At 40.5% G+C, this 22,986-nt stretch overlaps 4 protein-coding genes and 1 pseudogene across 5 annotated transcripts in view; 2 read left to right on the top strand and 3 right to left on the bottom strand.

The window, feature by feature from the left end:
* The window catches only part of LOC140950556 (mitochondrial fission 1 protein-like), a 6,910-nt gene extending 6,603 nt beyond the window's left edge, over window positions 1–307 (top strand). The window contains exon 5 of the mRNA XM_073399794.1: window positions 1–307. This exon is cut by the window's left edge and continues 1,078 nt beyond it. The gene's annotated coding sequence lies outside the window, so the exon portion shown is untranslated.
* Window positions 308–681: 374 nt separating this feature from the next.
* LOC140950555 (uncharacterized) lies at window positions 682–2,532 on the bottom strand. The gene is made up of 2 exons (XM_073399793.1): window positions 2,437–2,532; window positions 682–1,302 (listed from the first exon to the last, which is right to left on the bottom strand). The coding sequence occupies exons 1-2, from the start codon at window positions 2,518–2,520 to the stop codon at window positions 697–699; spliced, it is 690 nt and encodes a 229-aa protein (XP_073255894.1). The 5' UTR covers window positions 2,521–2,532; the 3' UTR covers window positions 682–696.
* Window positions 2,533–3,418: 886 nt separating this feature from the next.
* Window positions 3,419–9,885, bottom strand: LOC140949679 (uncharacterized). The gene is made up of 7 exons (XM_073398824.1): window positions 9,725–9,885; window positions 8,489–8,610; window positions 7,927–8,076; window positions 6,848–6,973; window positions 5,554–5,643; window positions 4,449–4,511; window positions 3,419–3,496 (listed from the first exon to the last, which is right to left on the bottom strand). Exons 1-7 carry the CDS (start codon window positions 9,765–9,767, stop codon window positions 3,419–3,421), a joined length of 672 nt encoding a protein of 223 aa, XP_073254925.1. The 5' UTR covers window positions 9,768–9,885.
* A 970-nt stretch (window positions 9,886–10,855) lies between these two features.
* Window positions 10,856–14,446, top strand: LOC140950109 (uncharacterized; annotated as a pseudogene).
* Window positions 14,447–17,142: 2,696 nt separating this feature from the next.
* The window catches only part of LOC140951358 (uncharacterized), a 36,386-nt gene continuing 30,542 nt past the window's right edge, over window positions 17,143–22,986 (bottom strand). The window contains exons 17-18 of one of the 2 annotated variants that reach the window (XM_073400623.1): window positions 20,175–21,627; window positions 17,143–19,079 (exon numbers count right to left, since the gene is read on the bottom strand). In XM_073400623.1, coding sequence (XP_073256724.1) covers window positions 18,651–19,079; window positions 20,175–21,627 — 1,882 coding nt within the window. In that variant the 3' untranslated portion in view covers window positions 17,143–18,650. Of the gene's footprint in view, window positions 19,086–20,174; window positions 21,628–22,986 lie in introns of both variants that reach the window. The other variant, XM_073400622.1, reaches the window with a different exon arrangement.

The following is a 22,986-nucleotide window of genomic DNA, read 5'->3' as shown; positions in this document are numbered from 1 at the left end:
CATTGCTAAGTTGTAAAACTGAACAAAGCATTAAATTAGAGCTAAAATCGACAGTGGAAAAGGAGGAAAACAAGTTTGTTATAATATATCATAATACCATGTATGCGTTCGTAAAATTTAAGCTTTAATATTTAAATAAGGGGTTCAAGAGTGTGCAGTGGGCTATTTTTAAATTCTAAAAAGGAAAATGCTCTTTAAACTCGGCATAGTAGCCGATATTTTTTGCTTATGCTGTGTCTCATTTTCACATGACATTACCTGAACGCAACCACAAGTGCACGGTGAAATAAACATCCTTTACGCTTGCGATTGTGCTTGCCCTTATGCTTGCGTCTTTATTGAAAACCAGGCTTTACTAATTTCAAGTAACTTACTGAGCTCCTAGAGGTGTAGCTTATAATAAAATAAACTATTAAAGGTTCCGGCAGTATCAGTTTGAAATTTGTCATTTCGTTTTGTTTCCCAAAAATTATACCATAAGTCATCGACACTCTCATATCACAGAAAAAAAAACAAAAAGTTATGTGAGAATTATGTCATTTATTCTTCAAATATTCATTAACTTGAACTTAGTGAGAGTAGTGTTTACAGAACAGAATAATGATACAATGATAATAAAGATCCCCAAAGAGAATATTGTGAATAAAAGACTCGACTATTTCATGTTATGTCCGGATGCAAGGCCTTAAGACTTTATTAATTAGGAGAGCCATCCCCTTTTCCCGCGGGCTGGCAGCTTTCGAGTTTAAAGAAGTCAATCCCAGCACGCAAAGCTGCCTCGTTGTCAATGAAATTGAAGCCCGGAGGGGGTCTTATTTCCTGAGGGGGTGATGTTGGAGAGTCTGTCTTAAACCCAGGGGCAAATCCATTGTAGGGACGTCTTACCCTGTTGATATCATCACTCGGGGACCCGGTATTGCGATTCCTGCAAAGTTTAGCGATGTGTACTCTTCTTTGAGCTATTTCCCAACAAGTTAACTTTTTACGAGGGAGAGTTGGCTTTATGTCGTTGTTCTTTGGAACTTTCACTTCATTGAAAGTAATATTCTGCGCTGTTTGGTTTTGGTTGTCATCTTTAATTACGGGGGCTTCGTTTGTAGTCGTATTTCTAGCTAAATGCTGTTCATCAAGATCTGTCGGGCAGTTTGCTGGCGTGTTCGTCGGTTCTTTTTGGAATCCGTTCCAAGGTGACGAGCTCGATCTGTACCCTTGGATTCCGTTGCTAGCTTCATACATTGAAGGAAAGAAACTCACTTTACATTCCTCCACTTTGTGTTTTTCTTCTAATGTTTTCGCAACGTTCTGAAAGAATAAAAGAACGCAAAAAGAAATTCACGCGACCATCCGCCTGTAAATAAAGGCTCCAACTCTCATAGCTCCCGGTCTAGGGCTTTCCACAAGTTGCTCGAGATTTTTCAAAAAGTTTCCCGTAATTTCTCAGAAAGTCTGTTATCGACAAGGAGCGATGAGAGATCAGGCCCAATTTTTTCATGTCGCGCGCCTTGTCCGTCGTATTTTATTTACCAAGCGAAACGAAAATAGAGCCTGCATGATCTCTTCGCAGGCCAGACGACCATTTTACGTAGGGAAATTGTGAAAATTGTTGAAGATATGTAATGGAAAATTATCTAGATTATAGACCAAGAGAGGATAATGTGACAGAGAGTGAAACGCCCAGTCTATCCCTTGGGATATGTGAATTTCACCAAAGCTATTTTTAGCCTGAATTTCAGACATTAGGGAGTAAGCGACTCGAAGTAATGTCTGAAATTGAGGCTAAGCTATTTTTAGACCACCGAAACGCTTGAAATTGATCGAAAGTTGGTTTCCTGAAAGGTGAGAAGACTTAAATTCAGTGTTGTCAAGAGAGAGTAATGGGACATTTTGCTCTGTGTGTGTGTCACCATTACCTTATTACTGGGCTGCTTGGCGGCAAAGCCCAATCGAGAAATGGAGGCCCTTGTCTGTGCAGCAAAAGACAACGGAAAACAGATCAAGTTACGTTTGCTGTCCTCGCTACAATTAGGCATCCTTTTTTTAATAAATGGGAGGAGGGTGGGTCATTTCTATACGCGCAAGCTGGAAGAAAGTTAAATCATAATATATACTTCAACTTAAATTCTACATTACACAGTCGGCAGCCCAATTAACCCCCGTCGTGGGAGTCTTGTTCTACATTGTTTGCTTGAGGCAGTAGTGCGTGGACTTAATAAACTGCAAAACAGTCGGTATTTTTGCGTATGCAAGTTCGTACGAGCAGTCAAACAAAAGGTCTGGAGCGAGGCTGAAAACGGAGAGCGAGACTCTTGCATCACACGCGCAACGGCTTCATAAACCTATGAGTTTACCGGCACAATAAACCATAGGTTTTTAACCAATCAGAACGCGCGTACTATTTTAGTTACTTTTTTTTTAAATGTGATATCACTTAGTTACCAAGTTACATCGGTCTTCATTCCGTCCTTTCTCTTCTTTCACGGCGTGAGTGTTGTCTTCGTCTGAAACATCCCACATCTCCATTGCTACTGAATCACTAGGCTGAACAAAGGCAAAATAAAATAGCTTCATAGCTGAATCGTCATTATTTAATAAAACTTAATTCTCAATTGCAAAGCGTCGATTCCTTGTTTCTTTTGTCAAATGGTCTTTCACTTATGAGGAGGAGGAGTGACTGGGGGTTGCCGGGGGCAAGGGTGGGGTGGCTCAGTGGTGAGGACGCTCGCTTTCGACTAGTGTGGTATGGTTTCAAGTCCCGGAAGTGACGCAATAGGCGTAGTTAGCAAAGGCAACGCGACGACAGTGGCGACGGCGCAAGCAAATTGATAACCCGGCTTGACCTGGCTTGACCAACGGCAGAGCGGCAAATTGAGCACCGGAAGTCGAACTCAGTCCTTGCCGAGCGCTTTCTCCGTGTTGTCCGTTTTTAATTTACTAAATCTGCCTAATATGTGGATCAATAATGTTTCCTTAACTGAAATAATTACATGTGCATTTTCACTTTTGCTATTGCCTTTTTTCATCGTGCACGTACGGCTTTCTTGGATGAATTCACATGGTGCATAAGAAACAGGTACGATATATTAGAACAAGCGGAGTCCTTCTTGGCTATAGCCTACTTAGTGCATTACTTACCTTCCAGTACTCAGGGCTTTCCCCAGGGGAATTTTTGCAAGGTTGGTTGTCTCTAAGAAGTACTTCTGAATCCCAGAACTTTTCCTTTTAAAAAAAGATAAATGCCTTAGTAATTTTATAGTACTTCTATTTTTAGTTAGCAAGTGCCACGTGTAACCAAGAGGGATAATAATTATCAAGAAACAAACTATAAAAGGCTAAATAAATTATATATTAAGGGCTGAAAAAAAAAAATTAAAATATAAAGGGGGAGCGTGGCACAGAGCATGAGAATATGCTTTATTATTTATTTTTTCCGACGAGCTTCGAGCGTGCCTGACGCTCCACGCCCTTCCACGTCCGCCTCGTCCTTGTTATCACTCACCTGAGAAACGGGGGAAAATAAAACTTGTTTTCATGCAGGCTGCGCTAGACCTCGACAAACTTTGAGGGGCCGAAGTAGACTTTCCCACAAGTTGAGCTTACAAAATTTTCTTGACGCGAAGCGCGAGCAAAAATTTTTTATGTTCTCTTCGGCTTAAAGAGAGCGAGAGAGCGAGAGAGGGGCCTACCACCCCCTTCCCCTTTGGGCTTACTTCCAGAACCGGAAATAAGAAGCGAAGGACTTTGATAAAGTCTAGCGCCGAGGATGTTGGAACTGACGGAGAGGATTTATGACGTGGCGTGAAGCTAAGGCTTAGTCACTGCCTAAAACAGAATCATATGGCGAGCAGGCATTAGTGAAGGACCTATGTTCCTTCGAGAACGACCAAGACTAATGATGATGATACTCAGGGGGGACTCCTGGGAATTCTTAGTGGGGGTGTACCTCCCGGTTCTCCAAATCCAGACCCTAGTTCGGACCAAAAAATGTCATTCTCCATATACACTTTTTATCAGACCTCGCCTCTAAAATCCACACCCGTTTTTATACACTACCGTAGTTCCTTCGAAAACCATACCCGATTCTAGCCCAACGCCGACAGGCAAAGTCTATACCCGTTTTCAGATGAAACTGCGCGAAAACCCTACCCTTTGTGGCGGCACTTATCTATATGGCTTACATAGGGGAATACCCCCAAGGGTGATGATAAAGCAGTTAAACGAAAAATATTTTCAGCGATATGCGATGATAGAACAGTGGAACCTCGATATAACGAAAGGGCCAAAGGACCGTCAAAATGTGTTTGGTATACCGACTGCCAGGTTTCGTTATATCTAGGTTCTTTTTTATTCATATGTTTTGCCATTACCTGGGTAAAGGAAATCGTTCGTTTTACCGAGGACTTCGTTATATAGAGGTTCCACTGTAGTGGGGATCAAAAAAGAACACTAACAAAGAAGTCAGCGGTAGTTACCATGTTGTATTGATGATCTGTTTCTTGTCGCTCATCTTCAACCTGAAGAGATTCGCTGGCAGAATTATCCCACATCTCAGCGGTGTTATTTAGCTTACAGCACCAAGACACAACCAAACAAAGTTAGTATTTTGCACAGCAGTTTGCAGTTTGCGATATCACTTTATAAGCTCGGTCCAAGCAGACACAACTGAATCCCAACATTGTTGGGCTAAGAATGTTGGGAATGTTGCGTCTGTGTTAGCAGTGGTGCGCAAACGGATCTACCCTCCAACGTAGACGTTCTTAAGCTACGTGGAAACGGACGCAACAACTCCCAACAATGTTGGGAGTTGCTGGCCAACAATGTTGCGTCCGTTTTCACATGGCTTTAGCAACCTCAACGGCGACGGAAACGCCTTACTTACTTTTTTGGAGTTAAATTCTAAAAGAATGCACTTAAGTTCAGAAAAACAAAAACAAAATAGTTGACTTGTGTTCAACTACTTCATAAAACGTGAATAAGGAAGTTGTACACGTTGAAGTGGTGCAACGACGGCAAAGAAATATTAATGTACTCTCCCCCCTGCTCCGCGTTCAGTAAAGGTTAGAGTGCTAAATGTACTGCTTTGAGCGCACAACTGTAAAATGGTCTCCCTCGATTTAAACTCTCTCATACGAAGCACCTTGGCCCGTGTACCTAAGTGAAGTATTCACCCACTTTAAGTTAAAAACAACTAGGAAACCACTGACGACCAACAAGCAAGCAAAGCAAGGAAAAGCAAAGAAAAAGAAAAATGAACTTCCAAGCAATCAAGATGACACTACCCTGCTGGAAGCAGTTTCTTTATGGCATGGTTATAAACAAGTCGTTCGTAGCCTGCTTAGCAGGTGCTTAAATGTACGAGGGGCGCAACATCAGAGGAAAGAACAGGGAGCGCGAGAAAAAAACGAGAGAGGTCATGCTTGTCTCTCATTCCGGAAGATGATAAGCCTGTGATGGCGTGCTAAGTGTTAACACGAAAATAACGAACACTTCGCAGAGAATACTTTGGAAGCTCTAAGAGAGAAAGCTTCAGAATTATATATGTGATAATACACTTACCTCCAAGCAGGCGTTGGTTCGTTCAGGACCACTGTCTTTATGGATTCGTATACGATTTTCCTGAGAGGTTTTTAGGTCCAGGATTTGTGCCTGCAAAAACGACAACGAGCTAATCTACATTTTTTTTTCAGAATTATTAAAGACGCTATGTAGCCAAAGTCAGTCTTACGCAGCACATATAATACATAGATTTAGCCAGAGCTAAAAGCGAAGCTACCATTTAAATTTACTGCAGACGACGGACTTGAAAACATTGCAAAGAAATACATAAATCTATACTTATGAACTTTAAGAGAGAACCATATGACTGAAAAACATAAACTTCAACCTGCGATCAAGTGAAAGCTAACAACTGGTGGTAAAAAACACTTGACATCGATGACTTTGGCACCTGAGCCCGCGATAGGTCATGTGACTTAGGTCAGCGGATACCTTGTTTTAACAGCTGTCAATTGACGATAGTATGGATGTCTATGATCAAGTTAAACACAAGTTACAGACTCCCACACTAGCTTGAAAGTTTGACATTTCACATTGGCTTCTCTGTGGTGCGGACGGACGGACGGACAGACTCGTGATTACCAAAAATTGGCAGATGGATGGATTAGCAAATTTTCTAAGGTATGGGGCTACGCTCGTCCGCGCTTTGCGCACGCGTGGAGCTTCGCTAAATTAGCGATTGGGAATTGCTTCCTTTTTTGCTCCTCAAAGGGAGGATGCCGTTTTACTAACAGCTCTTTAGGTTTGGCGCCATGTGAAACGTTCTCGTCAGGTCATCACCACTGGTTAGTGAAAGATCCTAAAACCTTTTTCCCCTTCGGAAGTTACTACTGCTACTTAAATTGAGATTTAGCACGAAAAAGCACATGATTAGGCCTACTTGATAACTATGTTAAAGTTTGGTTTCGCCCCATGCAAGGACAATAAGGTTATCCAAGACAGTCTTTGGATTCTGGATTCCACGCTGTGGATTTCGGTCTTCAGGTATTCGATTCCGGATTATTTGCAGTCAGTGGAACTTGGCTACCGGATTCCAATCGCTAGCGGAATTCCGAATTCCTTGAGCCGAATTCCGGATTCCAAAGCCCAGGTTTCCGAATTCCCGACAAGCCGAAAAATTTCCCGGATCCTGGAATCTCTGCATTACCTAACCTCATGGGGCGATTTAGTATTTCAGTTTATTCGGTATCACTGATGGTTTTCATTTGATCTGGAGACTAACGGAGGGAATAGAGAAGAAAATATATGATTTAAGAGGAGCAATGGGGATGATCTCCATGTTTCATATACTTACCTCGAGTTTTTGGATCAATGCGTTCTTGTTCTTAATTCTTTCTAAAAATTCTTCCGACAGTTTCTCTTTAGATTTCTTTATTGCTCTGTTGGACCGCAGAAGTTTATCGACTTGCTGTTGGCTGCTCTAAATATTCAATAAATGAATAAACCAATAAATAAATACGAACCAGAAGTGTTAATCAGTGGGATGATCCTTCACAATTGCATGCATGCAGCTCATAAACGCAAAGGCTGGCCTGATAACTAGGTGAAGACGTAAGAGTTTTGAAGTCATGGCTCGAAAAATCAGTTGAGGATGGTATCTCTGGTCTCATAATTGATAGGCTTGTTTAGAGTTATGAAATAGGTAGGAGCTAACGCTAATACACACTACTATACAGTAAGCACCAATTCCATTATCTTCTTTTGTTTTCTTGAAGCTACATGTATTTGGTATTAGTGATTAGCAGCTGTTTCACGGCAGAAGTAAAATCTTTCTGGGCTAATAGTTTGTCTCCCGATAGGTCACGACAGTCATTGACCGCAATTTCAACTGCCTTAAACTGTTCTTCTTGAATTAACTACAGAGCGAAATCATAGAGAAAAACGTAAAACCATCGACTGAGCCTATCATATACATACAAAGTTCAATAATCTGAATAGTCACAAATTGATTGAGAAGTCCAGACAAATAATTTATAACAACCTAGTCAGTCAGAACAACCTTAAGTTTAGTTTAGAAAAAGCACAGTTTAGTACCTTTCAATTGAATCCAGTGGTCGCGTAGAGGCATGGAAAAAACGTTAAAAAAGATAGCACGAAAAATGACGGTGTCGTACCCAGTTAACTTAGCAGCGCACACGGAGACTGGTTATTATTATCATTCATCTAGGGGCTTAAGCTCAAAGAGAGAGAGCTTGATAAAAGAGCCTACTATAGCCTTCTATTTAATTTGTTGTGCTTCTTTGCTGGGTGACTTTTAAGTCTTAATCGAGTTGTGCTAGCGCCGACTTCCAGCCAAATGCAATACTGTTTGTGCTACTGAATCAGAATGACTTTCAACCAATTCAACCAAGACAGTCAAGTTTGCATACTCACCACAAGTTTCTGTGTGATTTCTCTCAGCTGCCTGCTAGTATCATTCAGTTCCTTTTCAAGTTTGTTTTGCTGTTCAATTGGATTCTGCTCCAGCTTTTCCAGGAAAATCTTCCTTTGCTTTTCTAAGTTTTTGACTTTTGCTTGCAGAGTCTGTTATGGGCAACAACAACAATAACAAAATAATGTTTGAGGCAGTTCTTGTCATCCTAGATGTTCATCTTAGCGCTCCTTGAAAACGGACATGACACTTATGGGTCCTTGGGAAGATAACTCCTTTCATAAACATGGCCGAGTGCAGTGCCCCTTTAAGACTCATGCAGTAGCTTTTTGGCCGCATGAAAACAATGAGGACAAGTTTGAGAATGACGATTAAACTGAGAGAAAAAATGAAAAGGCGTGCCAGGTTATCCACTCATTCCTATGGGGTTCCAGCGTTATAAATATGTCTAAACAAGCGAAAGGTGGACCTCACTCGCCTCTTAAAACGTACTGCAGCTCTCGCAGGCATCAAGAATAGAACTGAAAAGCAACTGTGTTTTTAAACAAAGTAACGTGATTTCACCTTGACTTCATATTGATGATCAGTCTTAGTCTTTTCATGGAAGAACTTTTCCTGAGCAAGCTGGGCCTCTAACTTTCGAACAAGGGCCCAAGGATCCTCCTTTTTGCAGCCGAGGAGCTCTGCTAGATAAAAAGCGATAGTTAAAAAGGTAAGGAAATTGCTTACTGCAGGGCCACAGTCATCGAGAGAGTAAAAATATATTTTTATTTTATTCATTTTTTATTCATTGTTTCTTTAGTCACTCACACAACATAACATTTAACGCACTGAAAAAAAGTTTTTTTCAACTAATGTGCCGAGGAAGCCTAACGAATCTGGAAGCTTATATTAATACCGGGGGGGCATTGAACAAAAGTTGTTTTAAACTTATCTGCCCAGGAAGCCTAACGGTTAACGAAACTGGAGGCTTATATTAATAACTCGGGTGGGGGGGGGGGGGGGGGGGGAGGGGTGCGGTGTTCTTCCTAGTAGCTGGCCAATGCGTATGTGCCGCTGGATGGGGTCGAATTTTCACGACTGGATTGACTATTATGGGGTTGCATTTTTATAAGAAATACTTGAATGGTGTCGCACATTTTCAGGATTTCAGGGGTCAGAAAATTCATTTACGAAGGGATTTAAAAAAACAGAAAACATTTAGTTGAATAAATGCGTCACTTCTTTTCAGAATGACCAAGTTAAAAGGATTCAGAAGGTAGATACATAAACAGAAAGTGACTAAGCTGGGATTGCAAAAATCACTTTTTTCCTAAGGTGAATAAGATGGGGTATATAATTGGCCACAGAATAGACTATAATGGGGTAGTGGTTCTGAGAGGCCAGTGGCACATACCCAGCAAACATTAACCCAAGTAACCCCCGGATTAACAGGCTTCCTTAAGCAAGATTACTACATTACCTGTTTGAGTACAGAGTGTAGAGAAAACAAAAACAGAACGACTATCAAGAAGATAACTGTTCAGATTAAAAAAAAAAACATTTAATATGGAAGAGGAGCTTGTTAGTGAAATAGGCAACAAATTCCAAATTTTTGGTCCTCGCTAAATGATAGTGAACTGCTTAATATTCTTTCTACACAATACTAAGCAGAAGATTGTGGTGTAAACGAATACATAAAACTAGCAATAGAAACCTTTGCAAGGTAACGGCTCAAGGTGTTCTTTCTCAAACAGTATCCACCTTATTCGTACAAGGCAAATGGTCAAATCACGGGGAGATCTATTTTTAAAATCTCACCTTCATCGCATCCCTGCTTCTTCTTCCTGTTTCTTGCCGCCATCAGTATTTGGGTCCTTTAAGTCGTCAACACGCTCAAAAACTGTTTTCAGCAAATTTCAGTTTCTTTCCTTTTTACCCTTGAATTACTCAGTCGTTAATTCAACTAACTGCTTTGACAAGATTTCTAACGGAAAACTGCGCGACACGTATGACGCAACAATGCCAATAGATGACGAATTTACAAAAGAGCACTCCGTCGCGCGCGCATCAAAATTCAGGTTCATTTTGACAATTGTAAAATCGACGCTGTAATAAGGTCTTTAAAAACCGACGTTTCGGCAATGCTGCCTTCTTCAGGGTACTGAACTATAGACCGTCAAAAAGTTCGTTAAATTAGCACACGTGCCCGATTACATATAGCGCGCGTGCCGGACGTGGCTGCGCGTGCCGGCGCACTAGTAGGCAAAAAAGTGCGTAATTCACGTTAAACTGAAATTCTCCTGGGCTTTTTCATTGCGCTTTTATTATTAAATTGTTAAGTAAACTCAATTAGGTCAGTATGACTGGTGAAATGGGGGCAAAAACAAATGCACCCTACATTGGCTTTAAACCAGCCTGAAGAGGTTCATGATTCTTTGCGTCGCTGGTAGAGGCATTGGTCAACGGAGAAATGAAGCTTAAAATTGAAGATAAGGCTGATCGGACAGCTAAGGGTTACGAATTTATTTGCCCAATCTTTCGACTAGACAAAACTAGTCTTCATCAGGGGCTAGAAAGGCTAATTGCCTTCAATTTTAAGTGTTATTTTATACTGCTGATACTGATCTACGACAAGATCCGGCTTTCCCTCGCAGCTGTTTGTTCAAGTTGTCCTTGCAAGAATTGTTCGCTGAGAAATGATGGTCTTTTTCACTGATAGCTGAAATCTAAATACAAAGAATTAACTGTTCGATGAAAAATTGATGGAATTTTTACGGACGGCTGCGAAATCGTCTAATTTTTAACCCTTGCCGCAATAACCGGAACGACCTGGGTCCAAGGGTACGGTCGGACATGACGTCACTCGTGACGCACGTGTGGAAACGCTGCATTTCGAACGAAGTGGAAAAAGTGCTTTATAATCTGAGATACATCGACAAATTGAAAAGCCGATTTTCTTGTTGTTTCTGTTAAGCAAGCTAGGCTATCAACGTTTCCTTAACCATGGGATTTCTCAAAGGTGTCTCTTGCAGAATTCCGTAGTGGTTTTTGCTTAGACCACATCTGTTGGTGTCGGACAACGGACAAAGCTCGGATGAATAACTGTTTGTTTACAGCCCAGGAATCGATGCTTGATTCATCATGGACGAATTTGAAACAATAAATCTTGACAGTAGAGAGTGCAAGATTTGTAAGCAAGAAACTGGAGAAGAACTGATTTCTTGTATTTTACACAATCAGTTTTCTACCGCGGAAAAGAACATCATTTTTTCGACCGACGACAGCGTTTCTTCAATCGAGGAAGGCGAACCTTCATTTGCTCATCGTGTTTGTTTGGAGAGATGGGACGCTGTGATGAAAAATACTTACTTTCCTCAGCCAAAGAAAACTTGGAAAGATCGACTCAAAGGTTTTATAACCACTGGATCTGCAAATAACAATGTTACAGAAACATGGACCCCAGTTGATTATAATGTTGGGCCAGCCTCGGACCAACCGATATTGGAATCCACTACAATGCCAGAAAAGGCAAGATCGCCCTATTCTGTTTTTAGCGGGAGCAAAGAAGCTTATCGAGTAGAAAATGTGGGGGAAGAGACACTGAACGTGAGCACTGGCGAAGAAATAAGGTTCGCATCTGTTCTGTTGACTCAGAAGATGAAGTTGAAGAACGTGTTCTGTCGAGCAAAGGAATTGTTTTTCGTCGCACAAGGACGGAACGTGAGTACATAAGCTTATGTTTTATTTTTATGCGTCCTGACGCATTAAAGGCGTGAAATTAGCAACTTTCATCCAATTTGGCGTGACAGTTTGTCTTGAAAGTAGCTACTTGTAGCCAAACTTTAATAAATACATTATGGTAATAATTTTATAATGATATTTGCTACATTTTGCCAGCACGGCCGTCTTTTTAATTTGTATTCCACTCATCAGAATTCTTTTTGGGTCGTATTCCTCGTTCACCCCAATCGCAACCTCATAGTAACTAACACAGCAGCAATGAGGCAAGTGTAACAGAAACATAGCCTTATATGGGCCATAAATGTACTAATTTTTATTGTTATTTGCCATTCCATACTACTTTCAGAAATTTTGCTTATTTACATTGGTGCCATGTCAACTGCCTTAGTAACTTATTAATATCAGCAGATTGGTTTATACTGGCCCTTTCCTGTGAGTGTTTAAACATGTAGATCATGAAAATTCATGACTTCTCCTTGGCCAAATTGATCAACATTTTTTAAGATCTAAATTTTTCTCTGTTATGGCATTCCCAGATTTGTAAAGTTGATCCTTGTGTTATATGATAACTGTGAATACACTATCACCAACAACAGAATTTTGAGCTTTTTCACATTGCAGGGAGTAGCATTCCCAGCTAGATCCCCTCTTAAGTGAAAAAGGCCTCACAGTCACTTTTGGCACACTGCCTATTCCACCATCAGCATCCAATGAATAAAATATTGATTATCCTTTTGTACAGTAAATGCCTGCTTTAGTCCCAAGTGTTTTTATTGGTAATGGCAATGTCATGTTCATTATTATATGTTGTAGTCACTATCTGTCTTCTCATTGGCTAAGGGCCTACACCTAATTTTGGAAAGCAGCACGACCTACAGATTAGTTAGTTAGCTGCTACCAGGCAACTGACTAATCTGTAGGTTTTGTGTGCAATGCATGACTTCCAATAATTATACCAATTCAGGTTCCTTGTGATGGTGTGTTTGTCATTATTTTTTTCAAACATTTTTGTGTAATAACATAATATTTTTGTGATATCCTAAATAATCAAGGTCTCTGTAAGTGTTATCATCCTCAGCCTTGGGTTCGGCTGATAACACTTACCTCGACCTTGATTATTCCAGATATCACAAAAACCTTATCCACTAAGTGTTTATTATTATGCTGGACAGCCTCTCTGATTGGTGTGATTATTATTTCAAGTGATTCCTAAAACATTTTTGTCTTTTCAGTGAATGAGTATGACATTGTCAAGTTGAAGGAGACTGTGGAGAATTTGAAGTTGCAGATAAATGGTTAGTGTCAGGATCTTGCTGGAAAAATAAGAGAGAACAAGAGACTTTTTATATATTAAAGCTGATATATCTTACAGCACCTTAAGAGTAGAGCCTCCTTTTGCCTTCTTCTTGATCAGGGAGGAGAAAGCAAGACTCTGCCTGAATCTCTCCAAACCTTTGAAGTCACCGCAGGCCAAACGTCTGGACCAGTCAGTCTTGTTTTCTGTCATCAAACTGATTTTTTTTTTTGGTAGCAAGCATCTGTTTGTTGATAAGCTGATGGTCATATCCAAGCCTGCGCAGCTATTTGGCCTGGGTTTGAAACTGTATTCTAGCAAAATGCATGAACAGAGATCCTATTTGATGCATGATTAGTCTGTTTAGAGTACGCCAAAATCTAGCAAGTGAATGAAAGGTTCTGCTGACATTTTGATTTTTAAGCTAACCAGTGCTATCTTTTTTTTGTTTTCACCTATAAGCAAAGTCAGTTTACAAACATTTTTAACCTTTAACATGAAAATGATTGGTAATTCAGAGATTCAGAGATACTAACCCCTGAAAACGTAAATATAGACGAAATTTCTTTTGCAGTACACGCCGCCACCCCCCCCCCCCCCCCCCAATATATCAACCTACTCCACCTCTGATCCATACATACATACATGTTTTATTTACGAAATGAGATCATTAAGTGGTCATGGCTCAGGGCACTTGACTTAGTCTTACATGAAATACAAACCATCACCAGTTGTTTCCATAAAAGAAATGGCAATATAACAACATAATCCATCCAGGTATGTGCTACCCCATCGGGTCAGGTTTTTGTGCCATTTTGGTCTGAAAACGGGTATACACTTTGCCTATTTTGGTCTGGAATTGGTATGGTTTTTGAGGGAACTACGGGATTGTATGAATGTCTTTATTGTTTCAATTCCAGATGAGTAAGTAAGAAAGAAAAATATGCAAATTCGAAATGGATTTGAAGATTTCTCAGTTTGTTTGCACTCTAATCTAAGTAATGATAACATAATTTCTGCCTAAAGGCCAGGTCTGAAAATAGGTATGGATTTCAGAGGTCTGGTCTGAAAACAGGTGTGGAAAATTACATTTTTTGGTCTGAAATCGGGTCAGGATTTGGAGAACCGGGCAGCACACCCCCACTAAGAATTCATAGGAAGACCACATTCCCCCCCCCCCCCCAGTTGTATCTTAACCCCTTATTTTACTTTGTCTCTTTATTTTTACTGACAGATGTTTCCTCAGATCTTGTCACCCATCTACAAGTGAGAGATGACCTTCGTTTACAGAAAAATACCATGAAAGTTACTGTGGGCAAACTTGTCCATCTTCAATCCAACATCAAAACATCAAGCGCACAGAATAGACCCAGGTCTACAAACGCTACTAAACTGCACTGTCCAAATAATGTTATTATTACATGATTACAGGTGCACTTTTAGAACCAGTGGTGGATCCAGAGGAGGGGCCAGATTGGCCCGCCCCCCCCCCCCCCCAATTTTAGACCAAACTGAGGCCCAGAGAACTGAAAAAACTATTTTTGGAGACTGCCCCCCCACCCCCCCATCTAAGGGTCTAGATGACCGCCCCCCTTATCTCAAGGTCTGGATCTGGCACTGTTCTAAATATAATAAATATTATAAGGTAACTTAAATTATTTTTTCCTGCAAGACAAAAATTAATCTAGTCAGAAGAGATTTTGTATCAGATGCATACTGCATCTTGTAAATCTCATCTTCATAGAAAATGTAAATACTACAGAAAGTAAGTTGGTTGAGTATGAGAGCCTGGGTGAACGTAGTCCTGAATAGGACTGTTGTTGTTGACAGTGACTGATGTTTCAACAACCTGTGCAGTAGTCATCTTCAGAGTCAAAGTGAGTTGTCTCACGACCAAAACATACAGATGAAACATTAAATTGAGTGGGTCTCTGTGACATGTATTACGTATTGTACAGACTACTATCAATGACTCACTTTAAAAAGCTGGTTTACTAAATTGGAACAAACACCTCTGAATCGTAGTCAACAGGCCGTACAGACGACTTATTGATGGAATCAAGCAAAACTAACTACGAGAGAACGACTGGACAACTGACAATTTGACTGACCATAAACGACCTTTTAACTATGACAGTAGACAGATTGAAATCCACCAATGACAATGGGTCATCATAGCCAATAACATCACTGATAGGTGACCAATAACATCTAGACTTAATTGACCAATCAGGTCAATAACCAGAGTTTAATACCATCAACAGACGTGATACAACTCATTTTGATTCTGAAGATGACTACCACACAAGTTGTTGAGACGTCAGTCAGTGTCAACAACAATCCTATTCAGGGCTGTGTTCATGTGGATGATCGTATTCAACCTACATGTACTTATGAAATGACTCCTGGGTTCAAACCTTTTGCACTGCATAAAGTGTGAGAAAGAAAACTGGTACTCATGGTAAAAGCAATGTTCTGCTGTAGCAGCTTATGTAAGAGTCCCTGTTACATAGCAGTGGCTGAAATGATTTATCTTTGGTTTATTAAAAGACTTAAGAAATAATATGCATTAATTGTTGAACATGATAGCAGGTGCATACTTTTCGCCCAATTTTTAGATAAGCATTTTTAAGGTTTCCTTGTAGAGTCCATACTTCCTGAAACAGACCACTTTGTAGCTGTAAATATGTAAGATAAGAAGTTTTTGCAAAGGATTTTTCTAAAGTTTCATTGACATAAGAAAAACGTTTGCTTGATTGTTTTCTTGTAATGTTTGAGAGTTGTACCTCATGTTTGGCAAAAGTAATGTAGTATCAAAGCAAGGAGGATCAATTTAAACAAGGCATTACATTGTTATTGTACAGTTGAAAATAGTTACATCTTTAATAATGTGAATATAGTAGAGGCTATTTCTCAAAGTGCTTATTGCAAATTTATCAAAATCTCCACTTTTAATATATTTTAACCTCTACTTTTAATATATTTTCACATAAAGCTGGTAATAAATTATATATTCCAATTTGTTATCCATTCTCTCTATTTTTAGATACATTAGACCTGGTTTTGATTTGAAAAGTAACTTTGTAAGAAGGTCAGCCATTTTGTTTTAATGAAGTGGTCAAAACAAGTGTACTCGATAAGGACCCACTTTCACAAGGGGTGATAGGCTCTGGGGATAGGCTACACAAGACTCCACCCTTTTGAAGAGCCTCAAGGATATACATTTTTGGCGCAAAAATGTGAGATGTCACTAAGATATTTGGTGTGCATGAAGCTTGAATTGTTTGACAAACTACACAGTCGAATTTAAATATAATGCTTTTTTCTGCTAGTGATTAGATGGGCAGAGGGGGCTATGCGAAAAAAAATGAAATGAACCTTAGATTGCGAGCTCAGGTCTTCGCTTCTCTTTGTCTTCCAGTTATAAGGGAAGACAGGTGTAGGTTTTTCATTTTGTCCCGTTCTTTTATGTTAATTTAAATTTGCTTGCCCGTTCTACTGGTATGCAAGCCAGATACTGATTCATTTGTAGCGGGTTAATGAAACCGACTTTATTCAGGAGCCCATCACTATCAGCGCGCAAAACTGTTCCTTAGGGAACCGTTCTATTTATAAATCTACTCGGGAAAGGGTTGACTCCAAGGGGTTGTTTGGAGTTTGTACGGGAGATACATGCTTTGGGTGATGGGCTCCTGCTTTATTACAAAATTGGCAGATGAACAACGCTCTTCAAAATAGTTCGCCTGATATATAGCCTCCCACGGAAACGTTCTTAAGGCTCTTAAGCCTCCTTCCGCAGCAACGCCTGACGAACCCCAAAGAACGTCTGCGTGGGAGGCTAGACAAAGACTTATGGCGTGACCAAACACACACCTCAAAACACAGAAATAAACAGTACTATACAATGCAACTTCGAACATCAACTCCTGTGATGCTGTTTCTGACTCTTTCTCTTGGTAGTTTCTTTTGTGTCTCGTAAATATCAACGAGGGAAACGCGTAAGAGGTGCACAGGAGTGGGGGGGGGAGTGAGAAGGAGAACTAGGGAACAAGTCCTCTCCTTCCCATCCTTTTCTTCGGCGAAATACCGCTCTAGTCTCCCGCGGCCGATCTGCTACCGCGACTGTTCATGTTAAATTGTAGCTCACTTGGCTATCGTCGGTGACCAGAAATGCGAAGTAAGATCATTTACTAATCTAATGTTTACTAATCTAATGATCATTTATTAATCTAATGTTGTATCCACTTTAGTATTTAACAAACTGCTGAACTGTAAAAGATTTCTTTTGTTCCCGACCTGTGGTCGCCCTGGTCAATAATTGTATAATGAGCGATATTTACTCTGTTTTATTTATTATATTATTCTATATCCTAGCTAAGTTCTAGGTAATAAAAATATTTTTACGTTTTAACTTATTCAAATACCTTGGACGAACTGCTTTCTCTAATTATTTGGAGAATATATTCCATAACGTATTCTGTATGTACTAAAATATTTTCGTTATCTATGTTGAAAAATTGGAAAAAATCCTGCATTTCGCAAGGAAATGAAGGACGTTCAAGTCACTTTTCAGAGTACGGGCAAGAAGAAAATTGGTTGCCATTGCATGACTACAGGACCGTAGCAATACAAAGGGGCGGTTTTCAATTAAGCTTCAAAAGCGAGCTCGTGATTTGGCAAAGTAGCTCGCGCCATTTTCTAACCTGCAACACGACTGACAGTGGCCTGAAGCCCTCCACAAGCTTCCACACCAATACCCTATTTCCGCGTTGCCTCTAGCCTCTTGTTAAAAACGAGGCCAAGTGCAATGCTCACTTTTGCACTTGGCCTCAATATGAAAGTGGGGCTTTTGCAATTGGGAAATAGCATATTGGCCAACCTCGTCCCCAGGGCTTTTCCTTTTTCCCACCCCACCCATTTTTTAAGGGAAAAGCCCTAGGGACTAGGTTGCATATTGGAGTCGAGTTTTGATTGCTTTACTGCAAAACCTCATTTTAATTCAGTAGTTTTGGTTTTGTAGCATTAAATTGAAAACCGTTCTTAGAGAGTACATATCCCCTGTATTTTCAGGATACCACAAATGCCTTGCAATACCACCTCTATTAAATATGAGGAACACGTAAAATATTAAACACCAATGGTAGCAGACCATTTGACTCTGGAATAATTACAGTTGTGATAACGAACGCTTTTAGCAATAAAAAACTGCAGACAACCATTACAACATTTTTCAGACGCCTTTGCTTTTTAAGACACAAACTTTCATAAACCCGAAAGCGTTTCGTGGACATTTCTGTAAAAATGGTTTACAAAAACAGGTCAGGCAAAAATGAGTCATTTCGATTAACTCGTACATATGGACACAGGACAACAACAACAACTGAGCGACAAAATGACAGTAAAAGCTGTATAAGCTTAGCAGTAGAACAAGACAATGAATTGGACTAAACAACACAATGAACTTGTTAAAAGGACCGATTGAATAGAACAGTACAATGTAACAGATTCCGCAACACTACGGCACGGTAGACGTGACAGTAACGCAACACAATAGGCTCCCAACACTACCTCACGATAGACGTGACGGTAACGCAACACAATAGATTTGAACACAGAACAACAATACCAATTCCATAAACTTATGTACATACATAACTCAGCCAGTTGCCGACTATTTATACCCCCCAAGGAACAGAATTAGTATGCTTTTCAGTTGTTAAAATCAGCCCCCTCCCTACCCGTGAGAATAGCATCAATCCAGATACTCATTGCCAGCCCACTAGGTGCGGCAACGTAATACGTTTCCTGTGGAGTCTTAACGCAAAACGTAGTCTTTAAGGAAGAGCCCTTATATGACATGGGCAAGTCTACATAGACGTCCTGAATGGCTTGGAAATAAATAATCCCTTTAGGCGTTTTCTGGTGCTCGTCGGCGTAGTAGCACAGGGCACGCTTCTGTCGATCCAGTACAAACCAGCGCTTTTTCCACGATTTGAGAAGTTTTCCACCCATTTTCGACAAGTAGCCCTTGCAGGTGCTGGCGGTTACACGAACTGATGGACAGTTTTCTAACACGTGACCAGTGGCAACGAGGTGCTGCACAAGGTTGAGGTCCTCTTCGTGATGGGACGTGCCGTTCTTGACCTGTTACGTTACGTTACGTGAAACAGAAGACAAACTCTGATCAGTGGGGATGACCAAAAAACCTTAGAAACCATAAGATGCAACATTTGGGCTGGAGGGGTGTGGCTAGAATCCGCCCTGGGTACAATAGTTGTACCCGTATCCGTGAATACGGTAAACCGACCCTTTATACCCGGATGATAAGCCAGGCTGCACAGTAGGACGATGACACCTTAAACTATGTATTTTGAAGGGGACCATGATTTCCCCTTAAAAATAAATACAGGGCAAACATGTTTCCCTTCCCGCACTCTTACCCTTTCAAACTGGCCAAACTAAAAACACAAACAACTCCAATTTTCTTTTGGTAATTTCCTCAGAAATATATTGTACTATGCTTAAGTTCTGCAAAAGAGGTTTCATTGTTAGGTAACATTATGGGATTTCGTCCACATATGTAAAAGGTAGTAAAGCTTTTAAAAGGTACTACTGTCGTATTGACTTAAAAAGGATGACTGCTCTCTAGCAGACAGCCTAGCTTGAGCACAACCTTGGGCCGAGTTTACCATGAGGATCTCCATTGTCTAGATTTACCCGAAGTAATGTTTTCCACCAATGAACAACGTATTGTTGTAGGGCTATACCACGGACATGTCTGAAGGGAGGTACATGACCATCTCTGCATCTTGAAATGTTTAGTTTGCTGTTTATTTTGAATGCTACGTTCCTCGATCGTAAGCCATGCTCAATCTCTAGCCTTCATAGTGTAAGTGTTGCATCATTGGAGTTTTTCTATAATGCCAAACTCATATTTGACACCTCTCAGAACCTTGGGATAGATTCACGATTCCCCGAGTGAATGATGGATTTTTTAAAGTTGGTTCTAAGTTTTGAAACTGTGGAGAAAATCCTACAGTATGACCAGTCTAATGAAATCACTTTGCACTGTTTTTCAGCATTTCATAAAATGAAATTTGGAAACTTTGTCGGAGAGTAAGAATTAAAGCGACTGGTTATAAGCACACCAGACTCTCTTTTGCAAGTAGTAGGTATCTATTAACGAACCAAAATGAAGAGTGAAGAAATCACAAAAAAAAATCTTATGAACACCTTTACCTTTGTGGAGAGTCTTTCATGAATAGCCTTCTCGGTCATCATTTCCTTGCGAGCTTTCTCAGCCGCGGCGACCTTCTCCAGCTCCTCCTGCTTCTGCTTTTCAGAGAGAATTTTTTCCATCTCTTGCCTTCTCGTGCGTTCCATTCCTAGCGCTTTTTCAAGCTCCTTCACCTTTTCACCATCTTCCGCTGCATTCTTTTGTTGCTGTACTTCAGCCAACTGGCGCTCTAGTTTCTCTCTCTTTTCCTTCTCCCGCCGTAACTTGAGCGCTGTTTTATCCTGAGTTCTTTCGTCGCCACTGCTCCCGCTTTCGACGCTACTTTCCTGCTGTTTGACGTGCCACAGATGTTCAGCTTCTCGTTTTAGCTCAATCAGTCTGCGCTTTTCTTGTTCTAAGCGCTGTTTTCGCTCCTGGAGTGAGCAGCCCTTTCCAAGCTGCGACACATCCTGTATCTTTAACGCTGACAACAGCGGAGGAGCCTCAGCGCCATTATTTCTGATCTTTTTATATTCCTTCTCCAGATTAATCAAGCGCTGCTTCTCCTTCGCCATCTGTTCTCTCTGATTTTTTAGCTCAGTTTGAAGTCGGCGTCGTTCCTCTTCTGCCTGCCTGAGCGTCTCCTGTTGTTGAGCTTGCAGCTCTTGAACTCGCCTGTGCTCTTCCTCAAGCTTCCTTCGCTCCTCTTCTCGTTCCTTTTCAAACTGATCCCGAATAAGCTCCTTTTCTCGCTCAAGTTGTTGGCCAGCTTCACGTTGTTTCTGTTCCAATTCTTCGAGAAGGAGTTGCTCAGTCTCGAAGAACTCGAATTCTATTTGTCGCTCGCGCTCCATCCTATCCTGTTTCGAAATCATGCTCTCTTCAATTTCTTTCATGGCCTGTGCGTGCTGCTCTTCAAGTTCAACAAGCCTTTTCTTCTCTGATTCGATCATTTGTTTCTCATGTTCTTGTTCCCTCGCCGCGTTCTCCAGCATTTCCAAGCGTTCTTTCTCCAGTTTGTTTAATCGCTCTCGTTCTTCTTGCAGTCTCACTTTTTCTTCTTCCCTTTCTTTGTCAAGCCTTTCTCTCTCAAGCTCAATAGTTCTAAGAGCTTCTTGTTGTTGCTGCTCCAATAACTGTATCCTCTCTTTCTCCTTTTCAATCTTTGAGTTCTCCTTTTCTCTTTCCTCCTTCAGTATTTTTATCTGCGCGTTAAGTTCGTCTTCAAGTTGCTTAATAACCTCGCTTTGCCTTTCTTTCATTTGCTCAAGTTTCCTCCGCTCTTCTTCAATAAGCTCATTATCAAGTTGTTGACGTTCATACGTCAGCATTTCCTCTTCCAGGCTATTTATCTCCTGAAGGGCAAGTTGTTGTCTTAACTCCTCGATGGCTACTCTCTCTTTCTCCGTTCCTTCCTCTCCCTCTAGTTTTGCTTTCATGGCTTTAAGTCTCTCATACTCTTCTTGTCGCCTACAAAACAACAACAATACCGCCATGAGGAGACTTACTTGCAAAATTTCTGAAACTACATTTGAAACCTTTAAGTCTTATACATTATCCCCTCTCGTTCAAGCAATCATATTCTTGGCGTATTCCCAAAGCTTTTGTTGCACGAAATTTGTCACTTTACTTGAGAGTTCTATAAATTTTCAAATCCAAATTATAGGTCATTGAAATGGAGATGCTCGACACTATTTTAAGACTTGAATGTGTTGTGGCCGGTTTGTCAAGCAACTGCACCGATCAAAAAAAAAAACAATGTCTGCTCTAAGAATTACCTTTTCCAAGACGGATTCGAGCATGATAAACCCATTCAGTAATAACTGAAAAGGTTTGAGGTAACTCTCATTAGGAACCTCAAGTTTAGATAAACAATTGATTACGTTTGAGAGTCAACGCAAAACCTCGAACTCGAATCTTGACCCACATCGCGTGCCAGTCACAATATGAACTGACGTCATCAATAACTTGTGACTGATCACACAGGCACTGATTACGAAATTCCTTGCTAAGTACAATGTTTCACAACAAAATTTCGACATTTCAGTTAAAGAATTTATACAATGAGTAAGTGAAGAGCGCCAGATATAAAGTAAACTAGATTCAACGAAGCAAAACATTTTAAGATGGCACGTGTAAGATTACAGGCGGAAGTTATCGGTAGAATATCCGGAGTAAATAACATAATCGAGTCATACAAGAACCCATCAGAGTCATACAAATTTCATTTCGGGCAGATATCGAAATGGCCATTTACATGAAACTTTGAGTGAATTCTCCAGCTCATATTTCTTATTTTTTGAATCCTTTGGCGATTCTTGCTTCTACTTTTGTCAAGACATCCAATACAGGCTTAAAGCATGCTAGCTCGTGAAATTCACGAAAGATCCCTATTTACTTATTAGTCACCATCCAGGGGCTAAAAAACACTTCTGGTCCGGAAAACTCTCTATATGGGGCAACGCTTACATTAATTGAAAAAGGACAGGGTATCTATTTTTAGTAACCCCTTCAAATCTAAAGGAGACTTCGATGAACTCTAGCGCCGGGAAAGTGAGTATCATGTTTTAGGCCGTGGATGAAAAAGACGGAAATATATATTTTAAAGAGTCGACCGCGTATTTTCGAGATTTTCTTTAGTTTCTTCGATGAAAATGGCAAAAATTTGTTGTGTCCCATCCTTCGTTAAAAATGTAAATTGACTTCATCATATACAGTAAATCCTCTATTAAGCCCTCCTCTCACTTAAGCTTCCCTTTTCAGGGGAGGAAAGTGAGTAAGCACCCCCGTCTCTTTTAAGCTCCCCCCTTCCCTAACCCTTTATTCTCA

This window comes from Porites lutea, chromosome 10 (genome assembly GCF_958299795.1).
Source record: "Porites lutea chromosome 10, jaPorLute2.1, whole genome shotgun sequence".
Classification (NCBI taxonomy): Eukaryota; Metazoa; Cnidaria; class Anthozoa; order Scleractinia; family Poritidae; genus Porites; species Porites lutea.
The sequence above is the reverse complement of the archived record's forward strand: the minus strand, read 5'-3'. Positions and strand labels throughout refer to the sequence as shown.

Bases quoted from the DNA above. Each gene is read 5' to 3' on its own strand.
- LOC140950555 (XM_073399793.1), bottom strand. From the start codon at position 2,520: ATGGAGATGTGGGATGTTTCAGACGAAGACAACACTCACGCCGTGAAA. The intron at 1,303-2,436 runs GTAACTAAGTGA...TTATTCTTTCAG, and splicing joins ATGAAGACCGATGTAACTTG to AACGTTGCGAAAACATTAGA.
- LOC140949679 (XM_073398824.1), bottom strand. From the start codon at position 9,767: ATGGCGGCAAGAAACAGGAAGAAGAAGCAGGGATGCGATGAAG. The intron at 5,644-6,847 runs GTAAGTATATGA...TCGTTTTTGCAG, and splicing joins CATTGATCCAAAAACTCGAG to GCACAAATCCTGGACCTAAA. The intron at 3,497-4,448 runs GTTAGTGTTCTT...CCCGTTTCTCAG, and splicing joins TAACTACCGCTGACTTCTTT to GTGAGTGATAACAAGGACGA.